The 18749-nt window shown below is 42.7% G+C and overlaps 1 protein-coding gene across 1 annotated transcript in view; it reads left to right on the top strand.

Annotated features, from left to right (window-relative positions):
- Nucleotides 1-18749, top strand: part of RAB31 (RAB31, member RAS oncogene family) — an 80830-nt gene that overhangs the window by 29714 nt on the left and 32367 nt on the right. The window contains exons 2-5 of the mRNA XM_086609294.1: nucleotides 7527-7753; nucleotides 12184-12232; nucleotides 15184-15187; nucleotides 17758-17837. Coding sequence (XP_086465420.1) covers nucleotides 7527-7753; nucleotides 12184-12232; nucleotides 15184-15187; nucleotides 17758-17837 — 360 coding nt within the window. The remainder of the gene's footprint in view (nucleotides 1-7526; nucleotides 7754-12183; nucleotides 12233-15183; nucleotides 15188-17757; nucleotides 17838-18749) is intronic.

The raw sequence follows: 18749 nt of genomic DNA, 5'->3' as shown, positions 1-18749 counted from the left end.
TAATGTCTTCAACTGTTATGACTCCAGCAGCAGAGTGTGGTTGGTGTGCATAGTGTTCAGAGTCAATTGTTCTGTCCTTTGATATTTCCCCCTCTGCCCTGCCTTGGATATTTTTCTGTATTTTTTTCCTGCAGGATGTGCTTGAAAAGAATAAATGCGTGCCTAGGCGTTAGACAGACGGTTGGAGCATGTTTTATGTGACAAAAATGGCAGTTGTATAAAACCAGATAACATAAATGCTGATTCACGATTGTGTTACTGAAGCCTTAATTTGTAGAGTCGAGTCCTTAAACACGTGTTTAATTCTACACATCGGGATAATCCCTCTTCAGCAATGTATCGGCATACATCGTTCAGCCCATTGTTGAATGGGCTGAATTGAATCCCAAGCTTAAAGCTCAGCATATACTTTAATACACAACTGAACGCTGTCCTGTGTGGAGGACAAAGATAAAAATTTTGTGTATACTAAGTACACAAACTTTGGAGATGGTGCTTTATTTGACTAGGTAATTAAGTTGATCCAGAATTTCGTGTCTGGCTTTGCCTTCTTTAGGCTGATGTGACAAAAGAGAGAGAGAAAGAACGAACCTTTGGCACCTGTAGAATAAGTCCAAATTAAAAATGTTTATCTGAAGGAGAGTGGTAGCCCTACAGCCAGTAAAGTTTTTCAGGAATAATTTAAGTGATGACCAGTAGAAAAAGGGGTGTAGAAGTCAGTGTAGAGGAGATTTGGAGGAACAGAGTGATAAAGCAAGCGACTAATGGAGGAGGAAGAGGAAGTGGAGGACCAAAACTGAGAGACTGAGGGAAAGTGTTAGAGGAGCGTTGTGGGGGACCAGTCGGAGGGAATGAAGAACACGAGGAGTAAAGTCAGAGAAGGAGCGAGGGAAAGAGAAGTCGTAAATAAGGAAACAAAACCACGCAGAACAAAACAGCGAAGGGAGTAATACATACAAGGTAATAGGGTGGGGTGAAAAAACCCCACCACCTCTCCCTTTGTTTTAGTCTTCATGTTTCCTTTTTTCTTTTCTTTTAAAGCTGTAACTTTGCCATGGTTAGTGTTGTTTCATTTATGTTTCAAAACACTTCTGTCCAGCTGAGCCTGCAGAATTGTTGTTTAGATTGCATTGTCTTTTGACCGGTCAAGAACACTGTTGCAGATCTGGTAACTGAAAGAGAAGATCTGGTAGGATCTCCTGGGCCGCTTGAGATGTCCAAAATCTTTGTGCCTGATGTTCTGCCGTGTCTGGTGTCTACAGGAGCTTTGGACTCAGTCCCACATGATCCCAAGCGCACAGGCTTTGATACAGAATGCATATTTAGCATCTGAACAGCCTGTCCCTGTCCTGGAAGGGACTCCTCAGTACCCTCTGTGTGGCTCAGTCTATTCCTGCTTTTGAGGGAAAGATCAAATCTGCTCTTCTTCTAGCCCAGCTATTCTTGTCCCTTGAGGAGATGTCCTTAAATTTACTAAACTTCATGGTTTAGCATTGCCATTTGAAATGTTCCCAACATATTTTCAGTTGAGATTTGCAAAGTCCATATGCTTTTGACTGTTTCTGGTTTCCGATTTCTGAGTGAAGATGAGAAAAATTGTCCAGGTGAATCAAAACTTTCTTCTGTGAGTCAGTTGTAAGTTAGATACTTATTTCCCTGTTATTTTTGTGGTGGAGAAAGGAAGGTGCCTTAACAATAACAGCAACAAAACCTGTTCCTGCTCATTTAAAGGGCTTTTGCCTAAAAAGTCAAATTCCCTAGCACTAGCGGTACCAGCTTTAGGAGCTGCTGAGTATCATTCCTGCTGAAATCAACGGGAGGTGAAAACATTCAAGAACTCAACTGCTTAAGGGATATGGCCTTGTGCTGATAATGTCTTCCCTTGACGAGCCTGTTCAGTGCAGATAGCCTTACTCTCAGTAAATTCACAGCAGCATGCAGAAAATCCACAGATTTAAAAAACAGCTCTGGGTTTTATTATATTGTGCTTGCTGTTATCTCTTCTCTTTAGTTGCATGGGTGACAGAGGGGAAGGCACCAGGTAGGTCCTCATATGACGCTGTTTAAAATAAGTGGTGATGTTTACTGTATTAGGGAGAACTTCAGATCCCAGCAGTAGATGAAATGAGCATGAAATCACTGCTAATCTAAGTTAATTAAAAATGATAGTTTAGTGAAAAATTTTCTAACACTAATTTAGGTTTATGGAAACCTCTGATTGCTCATTCCCAGTCCTGCACATCAATTCAGGAAATGAAAACTCCCAGTTTCAATGATGTTAGGCCTCTCCTTGATGCCACTTCATGTCCATGTAGATGTACATTATCTACGTCTACATGTTATCTACATTTCACTGTAGATAACAAATAATGGCAAATTCCAGTAAATATCAACTCACTCCCTTCCCCGGATGCCCCTGGGGAAGGCACATGTTTTAATGTGTCTGGAAGGCTAATGAAGGCAAATTTCCAAAGTCTGCAGGTGAGCTGGCAAATTGTAAGGGCAGCCTGCGTGTAAGGAAGATGCCGTTAGCAGCTGGCCAACCTTTAGGCTACTGATAAAGGAGACTAACTCTGACCTTCGGTGGTCATCAGAGACTGCTGATTTTACAGGTTGCGGTGTCAGCTAAAAGGAAGCAGAGGCAGAGTTTTGGCAATAAAGGTACGAATTCCTTAGCCCCTGTCCCATCTTCAAGGTTGCTTGTGTCCGGCCAGGTTTGGCCAGTGGAGAGGCAAAGAAGAGTTGTTGGCCTCTGATTGTTGGTAGGTGACATACCCTCTATGAGGGCTCCTCTAATTCGGAGCAAAGATCCAGGGCCATGAGGCTGGTTCCCATTTGTTAGGGGAAATGTCTTTATATAGCTGCCCCCTGAAACTCTGCCTCCTTCCTCTCTGTCCCCTGTTGCTGCAAGAGAGATCAGGCTTTCTTTTTTCCAGTACTGAAGTTTTCAACAGATGTTTCAGTTGGCACTCATAATTTATGTGGCTTTTTTCTTCCTCTTTGGTATGAAATGCAATAATAAGTTGCAGGTGAGGTAGTTACAAATTGGGAGGGGAACGCCTGAGCATTGAATTGAGTTGCTTACTGAGCTTGGATGGGCAAATTTGAAGGTAATTCAGCCCTTTACAAGTTTTGCAGGCAACCACTGGACAGTTTTTACGTTACTGAAATAGTAAACTGAACACCAAGAGCCACTTCCTCAAATGCTGTACCTAGTTGATGTGCGTATAGTTGATTGCATAAAGAGCCACTGCCTTAGTTTAGTAAGAAAATGACTTTGTTTGGATTTGTAGGCAATCTGTAATATGAAGCTATAATCTTTGGAGTGGATTATCAATTCCAGACTGGCTGGAAGATTTTGAGTATCTTCTATGTGGGGACAGGTATTTCAAATCTTCCTCTCCCTCTATGTAATATATGACACTAATAAGCCTGTATTTTGAAATTATGGCCCTTAATGGTAAGATTTGACAACAGAAGTGACAGAGTGTTGGAGTATGAACAGACACTTGTGTTAAACTGATTCAGGTCAAAGATTATCTCCTCGTCATACCATTATTTTGAAAGTTTCAGCTGCTATAAATATATGAGGGGAAGGTTCACTTAGAAAAAGAATTTAGTTTGGCAAGAGTAACACAGAATTATTTATCCCGTTTTTTGCTGCCAAACTGTACTCAAAACCAACATTTGTCAGGATGCTGTTGCCTAATGTGTTTACTGAGCTTTGAAAGCCTCAGGTTATTTATGTATTTAGTCTGAAAATTGAGTTTAGTTTCTCTGATCACTTCATTGCACAATGATGATGAATGATATTTAGCCAGATTGTTATGCTGGTGTGTGCACATATGACCAATAGAGATAACAGCCCCTGCAATCAATACTCATTATCATTGACCATGTGAGATACAGTGACTTGTAAGTTGCTTGCTTACACTTATCCCTTACTTAATTTTTCAAGTTCAGGGTCGATTATCAGGATTTCCAAGCAGATATTATTCACACATTTTTACTGTATTTTAATAGGAATTTGTCTGTGAGAAGAGTCGTACATCAAGTGGATTTTTGTGACTGCATGTGTATTTTGAAATAGAGTGGATAGTAAAAGGATGGCAGTGTGCAGATGTTAAAAGGTCTCCCAAGTTTGTCCCGAAAATAAACTCTGACCATTTGAGTTGCCAAAGTCGAGTATTGCTGCCAGTAAAATTGCATAGGCATTAAAGCAGGACTTGTAATTTTAGTTTGTTCTATTCTGGCTTTGTTTAGTTCCTCCCTGCTGAGGTTTCACATGCTGGAGAGATACACTAAGTTTGCTCGCTAAGTTTGCTCTCAGTTCCTACTTCGTTGGCAGGGGGGATGGTGAGTGGTGATCACCACTCATCTGTAGCACCACAATAGGAATTTTCCCGTGGTAAACTGAGGCTCTCAAATGAAAAAAGGAAGTGGTGAATATGGAAGTGACCATACTTAAGAGTCTGCGATGATGCTCAGATGGGAAATCAGCAAGCCAGTAACAGGGAGAGGTCATTAAGGTGAACTGGGATGGTAGGAGAGAAGAGGTGGGAGAGCGTACCATCGAGTGTGAGGTAATATGCTCTTTTGTCACTTACAGGGCATCAGGCAGGGTAGATTTACCTGATGGTCTGTGTTATCCCTTGGTCAGGAGGGTCCTGTAAGTCAATGATCAGTAGAAGGCAGTTAGAGTTATGATTCTTTTTTGGGCAGTAGTGATTCTATGTAGTCCCACAGCTATAGGTCTAAAAATGAACTGAAAAAAAAATCCTTCTGTGGCATACAACATTGTTGATACTGTGCAAGGTTGGGTGAGTGGTTTGGTTGGTTTTTTCCTTTCTTGGTTCATTAATAGTGATTTATGTGTGGGATGTGAGCATCCCTTTGCAGTTCACACCACTCGTCACACAGGCTCCCAAGGTGGTAACAGTGGTGGGAGACGCCCATGTTTCCAAGGGAAGGTGGTCAGGCACTCTTATTCTTCCACCTCTGTCTCTCCTACTTGTCTAGTTCTAGTAACTCCGTCATACAATTCTCTTTCCCTCCTTACCCAGGCTCTTGGTTCCCAACTCACTTGAGTAATTTAGCCAGTGCTCCTTCCTGTCCCAGTGTGTCCAAGTTGACCGTTTCCTTCTCCTTTAGTACCGGGAGTCACCAGGTGGTGCTATTTCCCAATTAAATGCCCTCCATTGCATTGCAGCGCAGTCCAGCCATTGTAGAAAGGTTTTATGGTGTTTGGTTTTGTGATGGAGCTTTCTTCAGTGGGCAGCTGTGTCAGGTATCGAGGGGTCTTGCTTCCCGTTATCTGTTCAGTCTTGAGTCAGTTTTTTTGAAACTTAACCAGCCAGCGCTTGACTTAACCTTGTTTGACGTTGAGGTCTCAAAAAGGCTGGACTGCTTCTACGCAGCTTGTGACCACGCTATTGTACTCAAAAGCTGCTTCACTGTAGTGTAAAGCATGAGCAAGTCTCACCAAGGATGGCCTCAGGCTTTGCATGTCCCCATGCAGTGGCAGGGTTTTTTGCTTGTTTGTAGGCACGTGCTGCTACTCCAAAGGAGATTTATTTGTGCGTGTGTGTGACTGCTCCTTTGAAGGGTGCTCCTCCTGTTTCTCCTTTCATCCTCTTGTCGTATTAGTCAGCTAGATTGATACCACCTTATTTGCAGCTGCTTTTTATAGAGATCATGCTCTCACTTGAAACTGTAGAGGCTGTTCAAAACAAGGAATTCAGCATCTGAAGTGAATAGCCAGTGCCCCCAAAAAGCCACAATCTGAGATGAAGGAATGCAAATAAACCTAAGTTCTATCTTCCTTTTCATCAGGCTAACAATTCTTCCTCAGCAGCTGTCCATACCCACGTGCTGTCAAGGTATAAGAAATTTTGTTGATGAGATTCGGCTCTCTTGATTTCAATTTAAAATCCTCTATTTCTCTCGGCAGTTCAGCTACTGTTCCGAATTTGATAACTTGTGTGGAGAGGGGAAGGAAACGTGTAAGAAAAGACACAGAGAATTAGCTGCAAATTTGATGTGGGGAAGCAGTTTCTAAATAATAATGACTGAAGGCTGTTATCTTTGCTGTCCACACTGATGCTAGCATGGTGGTGTGGTTACTTGCACTTTGTATGATAAAGTGCTGTGATTAAGCACATATATTGGAATTAGAGTATGAGTTTAGGGTTTTTGACTGAAGTAGAAGAACTTTAAAAATTTCTAAGTTAGACATTCCAGAGCTAGGTTGGCTGCAGTGTTAATTTGTTATTATTTTTTAATATATCCTACAGTGTTGCTGTTCTTGAGTCATCTTGCAGAGAAAGGAACTGAGGTAGCTGGAGTACTGACCCACAGGCTGTTTTCTTTAGCAGTTGCATTTCTGTTTTGCCTTATGATTTTACTTATTTATTTTTATTCTATTGGAGTTATTTTAAAGAATAGCTTTGAAGGAAGCGTCTTTGTTCTCCCTTTCCCTCTGCAGCCCCTTGTCTCATAAATAAAGATCGCTTTATGTTCCTGTGCCAACTTTACACGCAAAAGAGTTGGCAGGTCACGGAAGAGCAGCACGGTTTTTAAGTGCTGGGTGAGTAAATGTACAGCAGCCACGTGGGCCGCTTTGTGATTTCTTGGGTAGTAGATAGTTTAACTGACCGCTAATCCCACCACCCACTGCTAGCACGGTGTAAAACAAGGATTTGCTCCTTGCTGCTGATTTAATGCCATGTCAGTCACTGGACTATGTACAAAGCAAAGAGAGCTCCCTTTCTGAGTAGGGTGTCTTTCCAGCACCGTCTCTTGGCTTCTTTCAAGGTGATAAGTGTTCTTTCTATTGAGTCCCCACATATTTGCGAAAACTTTTCCACACTTGGAGTCAAATCTTCAGCTGAAGTTAGCGGAGTGCCTACTAGCTGCCAGATTGGGAGGGAGCACTTGGGGCAAATCCTTTTGGAACTGAGTGTTTGGGGGAAGAAAGAGGAGGAAGATAGGACTGGTCTGCTCATCTTGGAGTTCTTAAGGCTGTGGCTGCGACTTCCATGCCTTCAACTCAGCATGAAGAGCCTTGAGATTGGAGCCCCAGTTATGATAGCAGGATGATGCCAAGTATCTTGGAAACACTCTAGGAGAGACTTTGGTTTCATATGATACGACATATACAAATATACGAATGTCTCTAGGAACATGAATTTACTGCTAACGTTAGCTACTATACAGACATCAGCTGTTCTTCAGTCTCTCTCATCTGTGGCCAGGCACATCGCTTTGATAAGATGATAAAGTGCTTTTGGCCATCTATGCTTGCTTTGTACTTTATAGTCTGGTGAGGGCCATGGTGTTGCTTGGGGTCTCCAGGCATATCTCTGACAAAAGAGATAGATGGAGATACCGTAACTAATATGCAGTCTGGAGGTGGAGGAGGGCTAGAAATATTCTTTTTTTTGTCTATAGGAGAGGAAAAGATGCAGCAAAACATCACAAAAAAGTGTATTTGAAACTGGGCATTTGGGTTTTTTGTCTTTTGAAAGATTACTAGACTGGGATCTGGTGGAGAGCAATGGACCTGTGACAGTGAATACGGAGAAACTTATTAACTCTAAAGAAGTCTATGAAATGGCAGGACAAGTAGGACTGCGTTCCCAAGTGCCAAGTATGGCAGATATCAGAGCAGCTCTGCATGCCCAAGTTCAGTTCCACAGGAGGATGTGTGCGAGATTGTGTGGGAAAGGAACCCGCATGCTGAATAATCACACAGGTAAGGGAGCCAAACCTGGCAGCAGGCGTTTGGCTTTGGCGGCTGGTTGGGAACAGGAGAGGTGGACAGGGCTGCAAACACATCCAGCTCTGAGGTGAAGCAGATAGGCCATGGCTGTACGTGTTTTACTAATCAGGGCGGGCTAAAGGAAAACAAATCGAGAGAAGGGATCAGATGATACGTTATATGTTCAGAGGTGTACTGGGTTGTGAGGCAAGGTTTTGGTAGCAGGAGGGGCTACAGGGGTGGCTTTTGTGAGGAGCTGCTAGAAGTTTCCTCCATGTCTGATAGAGCCAATTCCAGCTGCTCCAAGAGGGACCCACCAGTGGCCAAAGCCAAGCCCATCAGCAGCAGTGGTAGCACCTCTGTGGTAACATATTTAAGAAGGGAAAAAACCCCAAACCTCAGCAACTGCAGTGGGAGCAAGGAGTGAGAATACGTGAAAGAAACAACTTTGGAGACACCAAGGTCGGTGAGGAAGGAGGGGCAGGAGGTGCTCCAGGTGCCAGAGCAGAGATTCCCTTGCAGCCCGTGGTGAAGACCATGGTGGGGCAGGCTGTGCCCCTGCAGCCCATGGAGGACCGCATGCTGGAGCACGTGGATGCCCGAAGGAGGCTGTGACCCTGTGGGAAGCCCACGCTGGAGCAGCTTTGCTGGCAGGACTTGTGACCCCGTGGGGGGCCCATGCTGGAGCAGTTCGTGTAGAACTGCAGCTCATGGGAAGGACTGGCGTTGGAGAAGTTGATGGAGAATTGTCTCCTGTGGGAGGGACCCTACAGGAGCAGGGGAAGAGCATGAGGAGGAAGGAGCGGCACAGACAATGTGTGATGAACTGACTGCAACCCCAGTTCCCCGTCTCCCCCCATGCTGCTGGTGGTGAGGAGGTAGAGAAAATTGAGAGTGAAGCATTCAAGGAGTGGGAGAAGGTGTTTTAAGATTTGGTTTTATTTCTCATTATCCTACTCTGGTTTGATTTGTAATAAATTAAATTAATTTTTCCAAGTTGAGTCTGTTTTATCTGTGACGGTAATCGGTGAATGATCTTTCCCTGTCCTTGTCTGGACCCATGAGCCTTTCGTTATGTTTTCTCTCCCCTGTCCAGCTGAGGAGGGGAGTCATAGAGCAGCGTTGGTGGGCACCTGGCATCCAGCCAGAGTCAGCCTCCTACAAGAGGCCAGATACCATTAAGCCCTGTCCAGCAGATATTTTGCTGGTTTAAAATGGCTATTAGGAATATACAGGTGGTACTGAGTGAAGATGCATATCAACATCAAATAAATAAACTCAGAACTTGACTGTCTCTTAAGGCACTTAAATGGTTCTTTGTCACTCTACTGTCTGAACACTTTACAGCTATCACTGATTTAAATGTCCATAATGCTGTTACAAGGTAAAATCAAGTAATTATTATTTTCATTTAACAGCTAGCGAGCTGAGAATTACAGAGTCAAGAATTTCTGTGCCCAATGCCGTCTTTGCAGCACTAGGAGGAAGGATTGTATTCTGATGTAACAGGACTGACCTGGTTGGGGAAAGAAAAATCTCTCTGAGAATAAGCGGTGCGCTTCTATGTGTAGAGGGAATTAGAGTTAATCGAATTCTAATGTGCACCAGAGGAAAAAGCCTTATTCTATAGCTAATTCGTGCTCCTTAACACGAGTGTCGTCCTGAAATGACACTAGCAGTTAGAAATGATGCGTAGGATGTTTTACTGAGGGAGAATTGACGCAGACTATGTCGACTTTATGGGAGTAATATGCTGACTGACTTAAAAGATACCAGTATTACCACATACTATGAGTTTAAAGGAAGGCATGCAACAAACAAAACTGCAGACAGGGATGTTCTTGTGAGGTTTAGACATGGGCAGTTGACTGAAAGAACCGTGGTGGTTCCTACTGAAGAAGTGAGACACTGCAGAATAATCCTCCCCCTCAAAACACAGTTGCATCAAGATCTGTGTGTTTGTGCTGGGATCTTGGGGAACTTGGTTCCAATATTCAAAGGGAGTGTTGCTGTTCATTTGACAAGTACCCTTCACCCATGATAGCACATTGACACTCCTGAAGGTTCCAGTTCTTCCTTTTCAAAAATTTGCTTTGCAAGTGAGCACCCCCCAGACCTTTGCAGAAACTCCCTGTAGATTGCTGGTGGCATAAGGCTGATGTCGTTTGGAGCTCTTCTTGCAGAAGTACATTGCCAGGCTTGGTACTGAAGAAAGTCAGACAATTAAAGGTGGTGATGATGGGGTAGGGGAGGGAAAACACAACAGACCTCTCATTTGATAGAGGGCCTGGCAGGGAGCTCAAAAATCGTGCTGCCACTTTGGGAAGCAGGCGTGCCCATGGGCCAGTTCTGTAGCTCTGAAAGAGGGATCCCAACAAATCTACAGAAGTATCTTCTCTGAGAATCATGTTGCTCACAGGGGAAATAATCTGTTTCTTGTTGTACAAAGCTGTAGTGAAAAATAGAATTTACAAAAATTATTTGTGTCCTGAATGAGACGTGTATTCTTTTGACTGCAGAAGCGAGGCTTCGGAGCACCTCAGCCTGCATCCCTCGGGTTTGGGCTGGTGCCTCAGGCAGTTTTGTGTTGGTGAAGTGGCAGAGAGCCCATGTGTCAGCCAGGCCTGCTCTTGTATTTTCATCTGTGCACTTGTGCGGTGGTGGGATTTGCTTGCTTGATACATCTTGCAGATGGAAAAACTGAATATAGTGAGAAGCCATTTGCACTTCTTCCTAGACACTGCTCTGCGGTGCGTGGCTGCGTTTTTGCTAAGACGAGCCTGATGCTTGGCCGATTCTGTTCAGTCCCAGGGGTGTCTCTGAACTTAGGTCTCCTGAAAGATATTTCTCCTTATGGAAGTGTCCTCAGACAAGTAAGCGATACCCAAATACAGAGAAGGACAAAGGATGTGTTTAAGGCTAGCAAAAGTTTCTTGAGTAGAGTGATTCTTGGATTAAAACACTGCCCTTGGAAACTGTGATCAAGAGTCTCTTGTGCATAACTCTTCCTTGTATGTTCATACGGTTGATAAAAATCCAAAGCCAGTTTCAGATGCTCTTCAAGCTGCCTGCCACAGCCTTCCAGAGCAGCTGTAGCTGGATTAGTAAGACATGGAAACTATTGCAATGCTGCCTGCATCTGATCGTCTGAATAATGATTAAAATGTTAAAGGCAGGCGTAGAACACTGAAGCAGGCTGCAAACTGCAAAGCGTTATTTTGTTGTTCGGCTCGTTGCTATTTTACCTCCAAATGGAATTTAAAAGACAGCTGTAATCCTGTACCCGGCCTTACCACATCATGTGCCTTTGGGTTAAGGACTGGCATCTCCGAAAGCATTGAAGATGCAGGTCGGATATCTCAGTGCTGCATGCCAGACCTTGCCTGAGGGGTGATGTTCCTCCTAGATACCAGGCTTGACCAAAGCTGAGCACGCATTTCTGTGAAAGTCCAGCAATGCTTTACGGTGCAGGCCTAACGATTTGTTTGATGATAGCTAATAAAATGCTAAACATCTAGCAGCACTGCGATGTGATTACACTGCTGTGAATTTTCAAATTCCATCGAAGTCTTGCTGAGGATAATGGGAATAGACCAGGGGGATTCAGCTGTAAATCAAAAACTAAAGCGTGGCCAATTCTGACAGTGGAAAGAACGGCTATTTTAACGTGCAGAAGCTGAACTGCCAAGTCAAAACCAGCTGCACTTCACAGAGCTGCTAGAATTAAAGGTCTCTCTGCATCTGCGATTTTTGTGAGACTCGTTATTTTCCTTCTCCTAAAGTTTAAACCCTGTCTTTCTACTACAGATTTGCCTGGCCAGTTGCAGAGATTTTGAGTGCCTTTTTTTTTTGGATTTAAGATATCAAATGTATTGATGATAAATGAAAGTTTTCTCCTTTTTGGCAACTTCATAGCAACTCAAATGTTTTAATCTGTACGTCTTAATTACTTCAACAATGAAAGTCCTGCACTGGGCAAGGCAAGGAACTCTCCTTCCCATCTGCTGTACCCACTGGCAGGAGTCAAATCGGTGTAACAAAGAGGAGAATTTAGCTTGAGAAGTCTTGAGCATAAAGTGGCTCCTCTGTTATTTTTCAGTTAGTGATGAACCAGCCAAGAAGTTTGTCCAATGGCACGAATATGTGATAGAGTGCCAGGAATCGTTGCTTCTCTCAATAATCAGGAACAGCCAGCTTCCTCTCTGAGCAGATCCTCTTTCCAGGAGAGTGGGACAGCTTTTTGACTATATCCTTGTTCTGTATGTTTGACTGAGTTTTTTTTTCTTTTTTTCATTTTTTCCTTCTCCCCTTCCTCTCTGTGTCTGAAAGATGGCACGGGGCAGCCATCTTACTGGAAGGTGCACTGAGAAGATTGTTGGTGGGCCAAATTTAAACCCAGTTGTTTCTGGTGTGTGCACTTGTAGCACCTCTTGATGCTAACCTGTCTCGAGAAAGCATCAAAATAGCTTGCTGGTAGGTTCCAGTGTTGCCTTCTGCCTACAACCTGAGTTTTCATTGGTGTAAGCAGCTTTTTAATTCCAGCCGTATGCATGATGAAGAACCTATGCCATGGGAGGCTGCCTGGGGCTTGCACTAAATCAGTCCTGACTGCATCAGCCACACTCTTCTGTCTTGATCAGGGATCCTGAGAGGAAGAGCTGAGCTGTCAAAGGCTGGTGGTGCCTTTGCAGTTTGGGTGGTTAGCAGGTAAGCTTTTGGGGAGCCCCAGCACAAAAGCGGTTCTGAGGGGTAGATGCATTCCTGCTGTGAGGAGCAGGGTAGTCCTGCTGAGTTTGGTGGAAGCCACCTGAGCAATGGGATTGGTTTCTTGCTTATGGGAAAGATACAGAGTTGTCACTTTCAAGTGTTTCTCATATTATAGTTGAAATAGTATTGGCTTTACCTGCTTCTCTGCAGCCTCCAGGTTGTTAGGGTATGATCATTCTTCTTCCTGTATGTAAGATGAACCCATGTTAAACCCAGTCAGTTTTAATGAGACTTCTGCCTGTAGATCATATCTCAATGAATCTTGGTGATTGCAAGAAGTGCTTTGGAAGGACAGGCATTTTTAATTTGTAAAAATTTATGCAAATTGAAATACCGTGGATTGAATCTTGGCTTTGTCTAAGCTGATGGGAAAAATTCCATCCTTCTGAAGGAGCCGTGTGTAGGATCCCTATTTTATAGAGATTAGTTCTCTTTTACTCCTCAATGCAGGTTTTTGTGGTGCCTGTCTGTAGGGTATCTCAACCCTCTTTTAAAGCTGAAATGGGAAGTTAGTCATGAGATATGTGGTGGTTACAAGCCAGATGTTGTTTTTTTTTTTTTTTTTTACTTTGCAAGTGGAAGGACAGAAGGCAATTTCTTCAGTATGGTCATTCTCAGTATGCCATTTCCTCATGTGAAATGCCATCTAGTATTCTTGTTTTATTTGCATTTCCAAAATCCTAAGAGTCATAAAAGGATTTTTGCATGGTTTATCTAATTTTACATATACTAAAAGAGCCCTATGTGTAATGTAGCGCAGAAAGATTCTGCATAGTCAAGAATAAAATAGCTGTTGCAGCAGTGTGCATAATTATAGGGCTGCTGTTTAGTCATCAGTCACAATATGAGTGGGTTTTTTTTTGTGAATTCAACATTTATTCCATTTCAGATGTGAAAAGAGTTTACATGAGGAGCTTAGTTTGCTCAGCACAAAAGGGCTTGACCCACCTGAATCTATTAAAAATTATTATAATGTCAAGACTAAAGGGTAATGTCCTAATTAGGGATGTGTTTACAGGGTAGTATAATTCCGTTCAGTTTGGAAAAGTGCTTGGAGGGCTGAGCCCTATGGTTGAGCAAAGGTATAAACGAGATATCCGGATTTAAATTAAAGACCTAAATTTTTCTCCATTAGCTTTTTTCTGCTAGGATGCACACATCAGGAACAGTGAACAGAGAAATATAGACTGCCTGTTTGTGATGGGAGATTGTTTTTCTTTTTTAATATATTGCTCATATTGAACTTCTGCTTGCCTTTTTTTTTTTAATCTTCCTCTATGCTGCTGCAAATCAGCCTGAAGAAATCAGCAACTCAGTTGTTGTTTGCCTGCAAATTAGTTGCCAGCATCCTGCATTTCTGCTGGCTTGCAATACAGTCTCATCTCCTTTACACTGATGTGAGCTGAGAAGAGCCAAGTGGGGTGGTTCTCTGCGAGCAGGAGTGTGGGTGAAAGCTCTGGTTTTTGTGGCATGCTGCTCTCTGTTTTGGTGCTCTTAAAATCCTCATGCCTAAATCTGTGGGTAAAGGACTTTAGAGGAATAGAAAATACCTTGTCAGGGTTAAAGAGTAAAAATCTGGAGTTAGTCATGCTTGCATTGGTTCCTTGTATTTATCAGAAACATCTGATACAGTTTCAGATTTCCATATCTGTTTTGCTGACCAGTGGGAGATTCTGAAGCTGTAGCTACTTCTGGTGAACTGGAAGCAGTTCACTTGCTGTGGATTACATTTCTACTCCTTCCCTTCCTCCCCACCCCACTCCAGCCTTTTTGCTTATCTTGGTGCAATGCAGTTAATAACTTATGTTGTAAATGTGCTATGAGGCTTATGAAGAAGAAAGGAGAAAGGCAAAACGTGCAGTTGGTCCCATGAATGACTCCAAAACATCATGAAGATCTTGATTCAGAATAATTATTTTATATTTATTCCTTTCTTGCTGCTCCTTTCATGGAGTGATATTCTCGTGATCATGGTAAGTCCGTGAGTATAGTGCTGAAACCCTTGAGTTTCCCAGGGGTAAGGATTTTTCTGAATAATTACAAGATCTGTTCCTTTAAGTGTGACATAAATCCTGAGGGGGACACATTCTCAGTTGCTGAAGGTTGCCCAATCCACTCAGCTCAATACCTCTGTGACCTTTTACATAAGCTGAAATTTTATTCCTTTCTGTATGTTATATGTACACCAACATGGAGTAAAACAAACAAAAAAAAACAGAGGGTGTGAAAAGCTGGCGAAAAGCAAGACTTTGAGAACTGAAAAAAGAAGTCATCTGCATGCATGAATGTTACCCAGGCGTGTGGCTTGACAAGTCTCTTGTAATGCTTTGAAGAAAAAGGAACAAAAGGAGGATGAGCATTCCCATCAGATGTTAGAAAAATGGATATACGTATGGAAGACCATATAGCAAAGGCCAAAGCAGATGGCAGCAGGAAAGCTTTGTACAGTCTTAGCAAGGAGGTTTAATTAAATCCATTGCTGAGAAATGAATACCTTTTCTACTTCTTTGACCATGCTTTCCTTAACTCCTGCAAGATTTTCCTGAAAGATGGTTCCCTGTTGTGAGTACAAGATAAGGTCTGATTAGTAGTGAAAGATTTCTACTAAGTTTTCAAGTTGTGTAATGTTCATACACCATGATTTGCTTTGTTTTCAGGCAGGTGAGTGTCTAATTTTACAGGTGCGGGTATGGTAACATGGACTGAAAATTGTCTAAGTAGTTTTAAATTCCACGATGAAATGAGAATTGCTGCCTTAAGTAGGAAGCTTTTTCTTTTTTATTTCCTTCCCCTCTGTGTTCTAATTATACTCTGGTAGCCGGCCGCTGTATCCTCCAGGCAACTAAACAGAAGCTGGGAGTGTTTGTTTCGACTGAACCCCATGGTGCAATAAATGGCCTGGCTCCTGGAAAGCACCAGCCACTGGCCACAACAGCAGCTGTCCTAAAGACAGGTTCGTTTGTAATCCAAGTCCATTGGTTTCACTGAACTTACACCAAGGGTCAATTTAACCCTCTCCATAGTCCAAGCAACCCCAGGAGCAAAGTGTATAAGAACGCCTTTAAGCTTCTTGAGGGCTATTGGTGTGTCTGGTGTATGTTTAAGTTTAGCCGTGCTCATTGTGGGAGATGCAAGGGCAGAAGAAACGTTTAAAGTTCCTTTAACGTTAGCGTGAAACGTTAGTAAGAGTCGTGCACTGAAAGGTGAAAAGCTAGAAGCTTCCAGGAGTAATCCACGCTTGTGGATGTCACGTCCCTGCCAGAGACTGGGGCTCCTCTTGCTCAGGAGCTGTAATTGCAGTTATCCTTCTGAGTGACCTGTCAAGGGAGCTGAAGGAACTACGTGAAACTAAAGCGTCACCGGGTCATGGGAGTCAGTGTCTGGTTTCGAACACGGTGGCAGAAACTCTGTCCTTGCAAGAGGGAAATGTAATTCCTCGCACCCAGCGGGTGGTCGTTCTGGTTTCTCCACAGTGTTTAAAATCTGGTATAATGATTAGATCTTCAGTTTTAACACAGAGGACTTTTTTTTTTTTTAATGTGCTCTGCCACCCTAGTCTACTAATTATACAGACATGTCAGCTGGAATCGATAATGAAGGCAAAATTTGGGAATAGCAACAGGATGTGTTGCTGCTATTGATCAAAGGCTACAGGGCTGGTTTTAAACACTTCTCCTCTCTTTGATCTTTTTTTCCTATTGATTGAACACAGTAGATAAACAACCGTCTGTGTAGCATGAGCATTTGTTATGGCTTTTAAGCTGACTAAGGACAGCTTTGAATTAAATATGAGAGTTTAAATGATGGTTTTCTAATAAGTGTTGTCTATAAAGACTTCGCTTGCAGTGCCGATACAGTTTCATTTAAACATGGTGAAAGGAAATCTTAACTACAGGCATTCTTCTTCTTCTTTCATATTCTAAAAGAAGGTAAAATATTGCAAAATTGATTACGGAAAAGGCAAAGGCTTTTTTTTTTTTTTTAATATGTAGTTATATGTGTAGTGCTCTCAACAAACCATATTCTCTTGTCTTGGCACTTTTCGAGAAGCTTGTGTAAATTGGTCAGGTGTCTTAAAATGTGGATACAAATGGAACTACCAGGTGCAATCTGGTAGTTCTGCAATCATTTCCGATGAAATTAATAGAAAACTTTCCATTGACTTTAATGAGTTAGATTGGACCCTGGGCTGTCATTGTTAATGCCTTGGAAAGGTCAGGATCGATTTCCTGGCATCCTTTTTGTCTCTGAGGAGGCTCTTTCAATTCTGTGAGAGACATAGTGATATTGCTGTTCCTCTTTGTTGATAATTCTCTGTATAATTTATGTTCTTCCATCTACCACCCAAGGCTTCATGGGATAGCAGAGACAAACTGAAAAATGCAGCTTTTTGGGGAAGTTGTTGATATCTTAAATGCCTAAAATAGTATTTCCGAGTAATGTCAAGCTTTTCTCCCACCCCAGAGTTTATTTTGAATTTTATACTAGTACTGTACTGCTGTTATTTTTCGTTAATGATTTGATGGAGGGGATGGTAAAAAAAGACTGTTACTGCAAATGGAAGCAGCCTGCCTCATCTCTTTGCAGAGAGCAAACTGTGTTGCATTTAAAGTAATGCTGTTTCACCGTAGTCCAATAACTCAACCTGCACAGGGATAGTTGCACATCTCTGGGGATCCAACTCTTTGGATTCATGCCTTTTCAAAACCACCTGAAGCCTCTGCGAAGTTTCCACCAAGCAGGCTTGTTTGTCTTGCTGTGGAAAGGTTAGTTCTGCTAAGTTAGTGTTGTCAGTGTACTAAAAGGTTGGTGTTTGTGCTCTGTTTTGGAAGCATGCTTGGGCTGCTCTTGCAACTGGTCTGGATGAAATTGTTTCTCTGGTTTTGCTGGGTAATGCGCCGTGTGTTTGAAAGTGCAGGATTTTCTTGTAGAAGTAAACGGTTGTGCTTGAAGTACTGCAGTCCTTGAAACACGAATATAAAATCCACCCCCAAAAATACAAGGCTTGGAGAGAAGGAAGTGTTGGGAAGGGGACCAGTGAGTTCCATTCTCAATGCTGACGTTTGAAAAGGGTAATCCATGTGCTCGCTTTTCTTTTGAAACGCTTAACCTGCCCCACTTGCCACTAGAGAGGATTTAATTTCACAAATTAATATTTGACTGTTTCTTCAGGAGAAGTATTGATGTCTAGGGTCTCCTGAACTCACTGTTGTGCTTTCCTTTATTTTCAGGATACTGGGGTTGGCAAATCAAGCATCGTTTGTCGATTTGTCCAGGACCACTTTGATCACAATATTAGTCCTACTATTGGGTAAGTACCACACATAGTATCTTTTTTCTTCTATATATTTTTTAACTCATTGCCTTCTGCTGAGCTCCTTTCTCTTCCTTACTTTTAGGGCTCTGGATACTGTATACCTTTTTTCACTCCAGTTTACTAATCTCACTGAATCCTTTAGTCTCCTTAATGGCTTTTGGCTAATGCTACCTGTTTAGAGAGTCTGGGGCTGCCCCAAACCAGATCTGCTCTGCTCTCCCTGTTCTGGGAATACAGAAGGGGCCTCAACTTAACTATATTGCAGCATAATCTGTTACGGAGAGGCTGACAGAGCTCTGCCGTTCTCCTCCTGTGGATGGTGTCTCTTGAAATGACCTCTTCTCTGGGGCTGTCCAGAGCCATGCTGTTTTGACTTGTGTTGGGTGTAGCCATAACTTCCAGCTGTCCTGTTTTTCTTCACCCATCTTACACCAAGAGATTCATAGGTATCTTACTCGATTAGTGTCCTTTTCTTTTTGTCGTGTCAAGAGCTTCCCGCTTTACATTGTGTTTTGGTCATAAGACCTTAGGATTAAAATTATTTTAGTTCCCACTGGTCAATGAGGTGTCAAATCTGATCCTTGGAGCTTAAAGAACTAAAACCTCGTGACCCAAAGAGGCTGTGATCTGTAAAATGACCAGGACACCCTATGGCTGAGTAATGGCAGAGAACCATGGGGAGCCCTTTAATGTACCTACGTTGTGTGTCCTACCAGGCTGGGCCGGAACATGGACGATGTCTGTTCCCAGGTGTGGACATGCTTTCATCTAGGCTTAGGACATGTTACATTATCCTGTCTTTCTCAAAATAGGGACAATGCAATTTAAACTAAGTATAGTTAATTCCCACTTGTTCTTTAAAAACTGCCAAGCTTCTGCATGTCAAACCATCAGAAGCCTGTTAGT

The sequence above is a fragment of the Tauraco erythrolophus genome, chromosome 3 (genome assembly GCF_009769465.1).
Source record: "Tauraco erythrolophus isolate bTauEry1 chromosome 3, bTauEry1.pri, whole genome shotgun sequence".
Taxonomy (NCBI): domain Eukaryota; kingdom Metazoa; phylum Chordata; class Aves; order Musophagiformes; family Musophagidae; genus Tauraco; species Tauraco erythrolophus.
The sequence above is the reverse complement of the archived record's forward strand: the minus strand, read 5'-3'. Positions and strand labels throughout refer to the sequence as shown.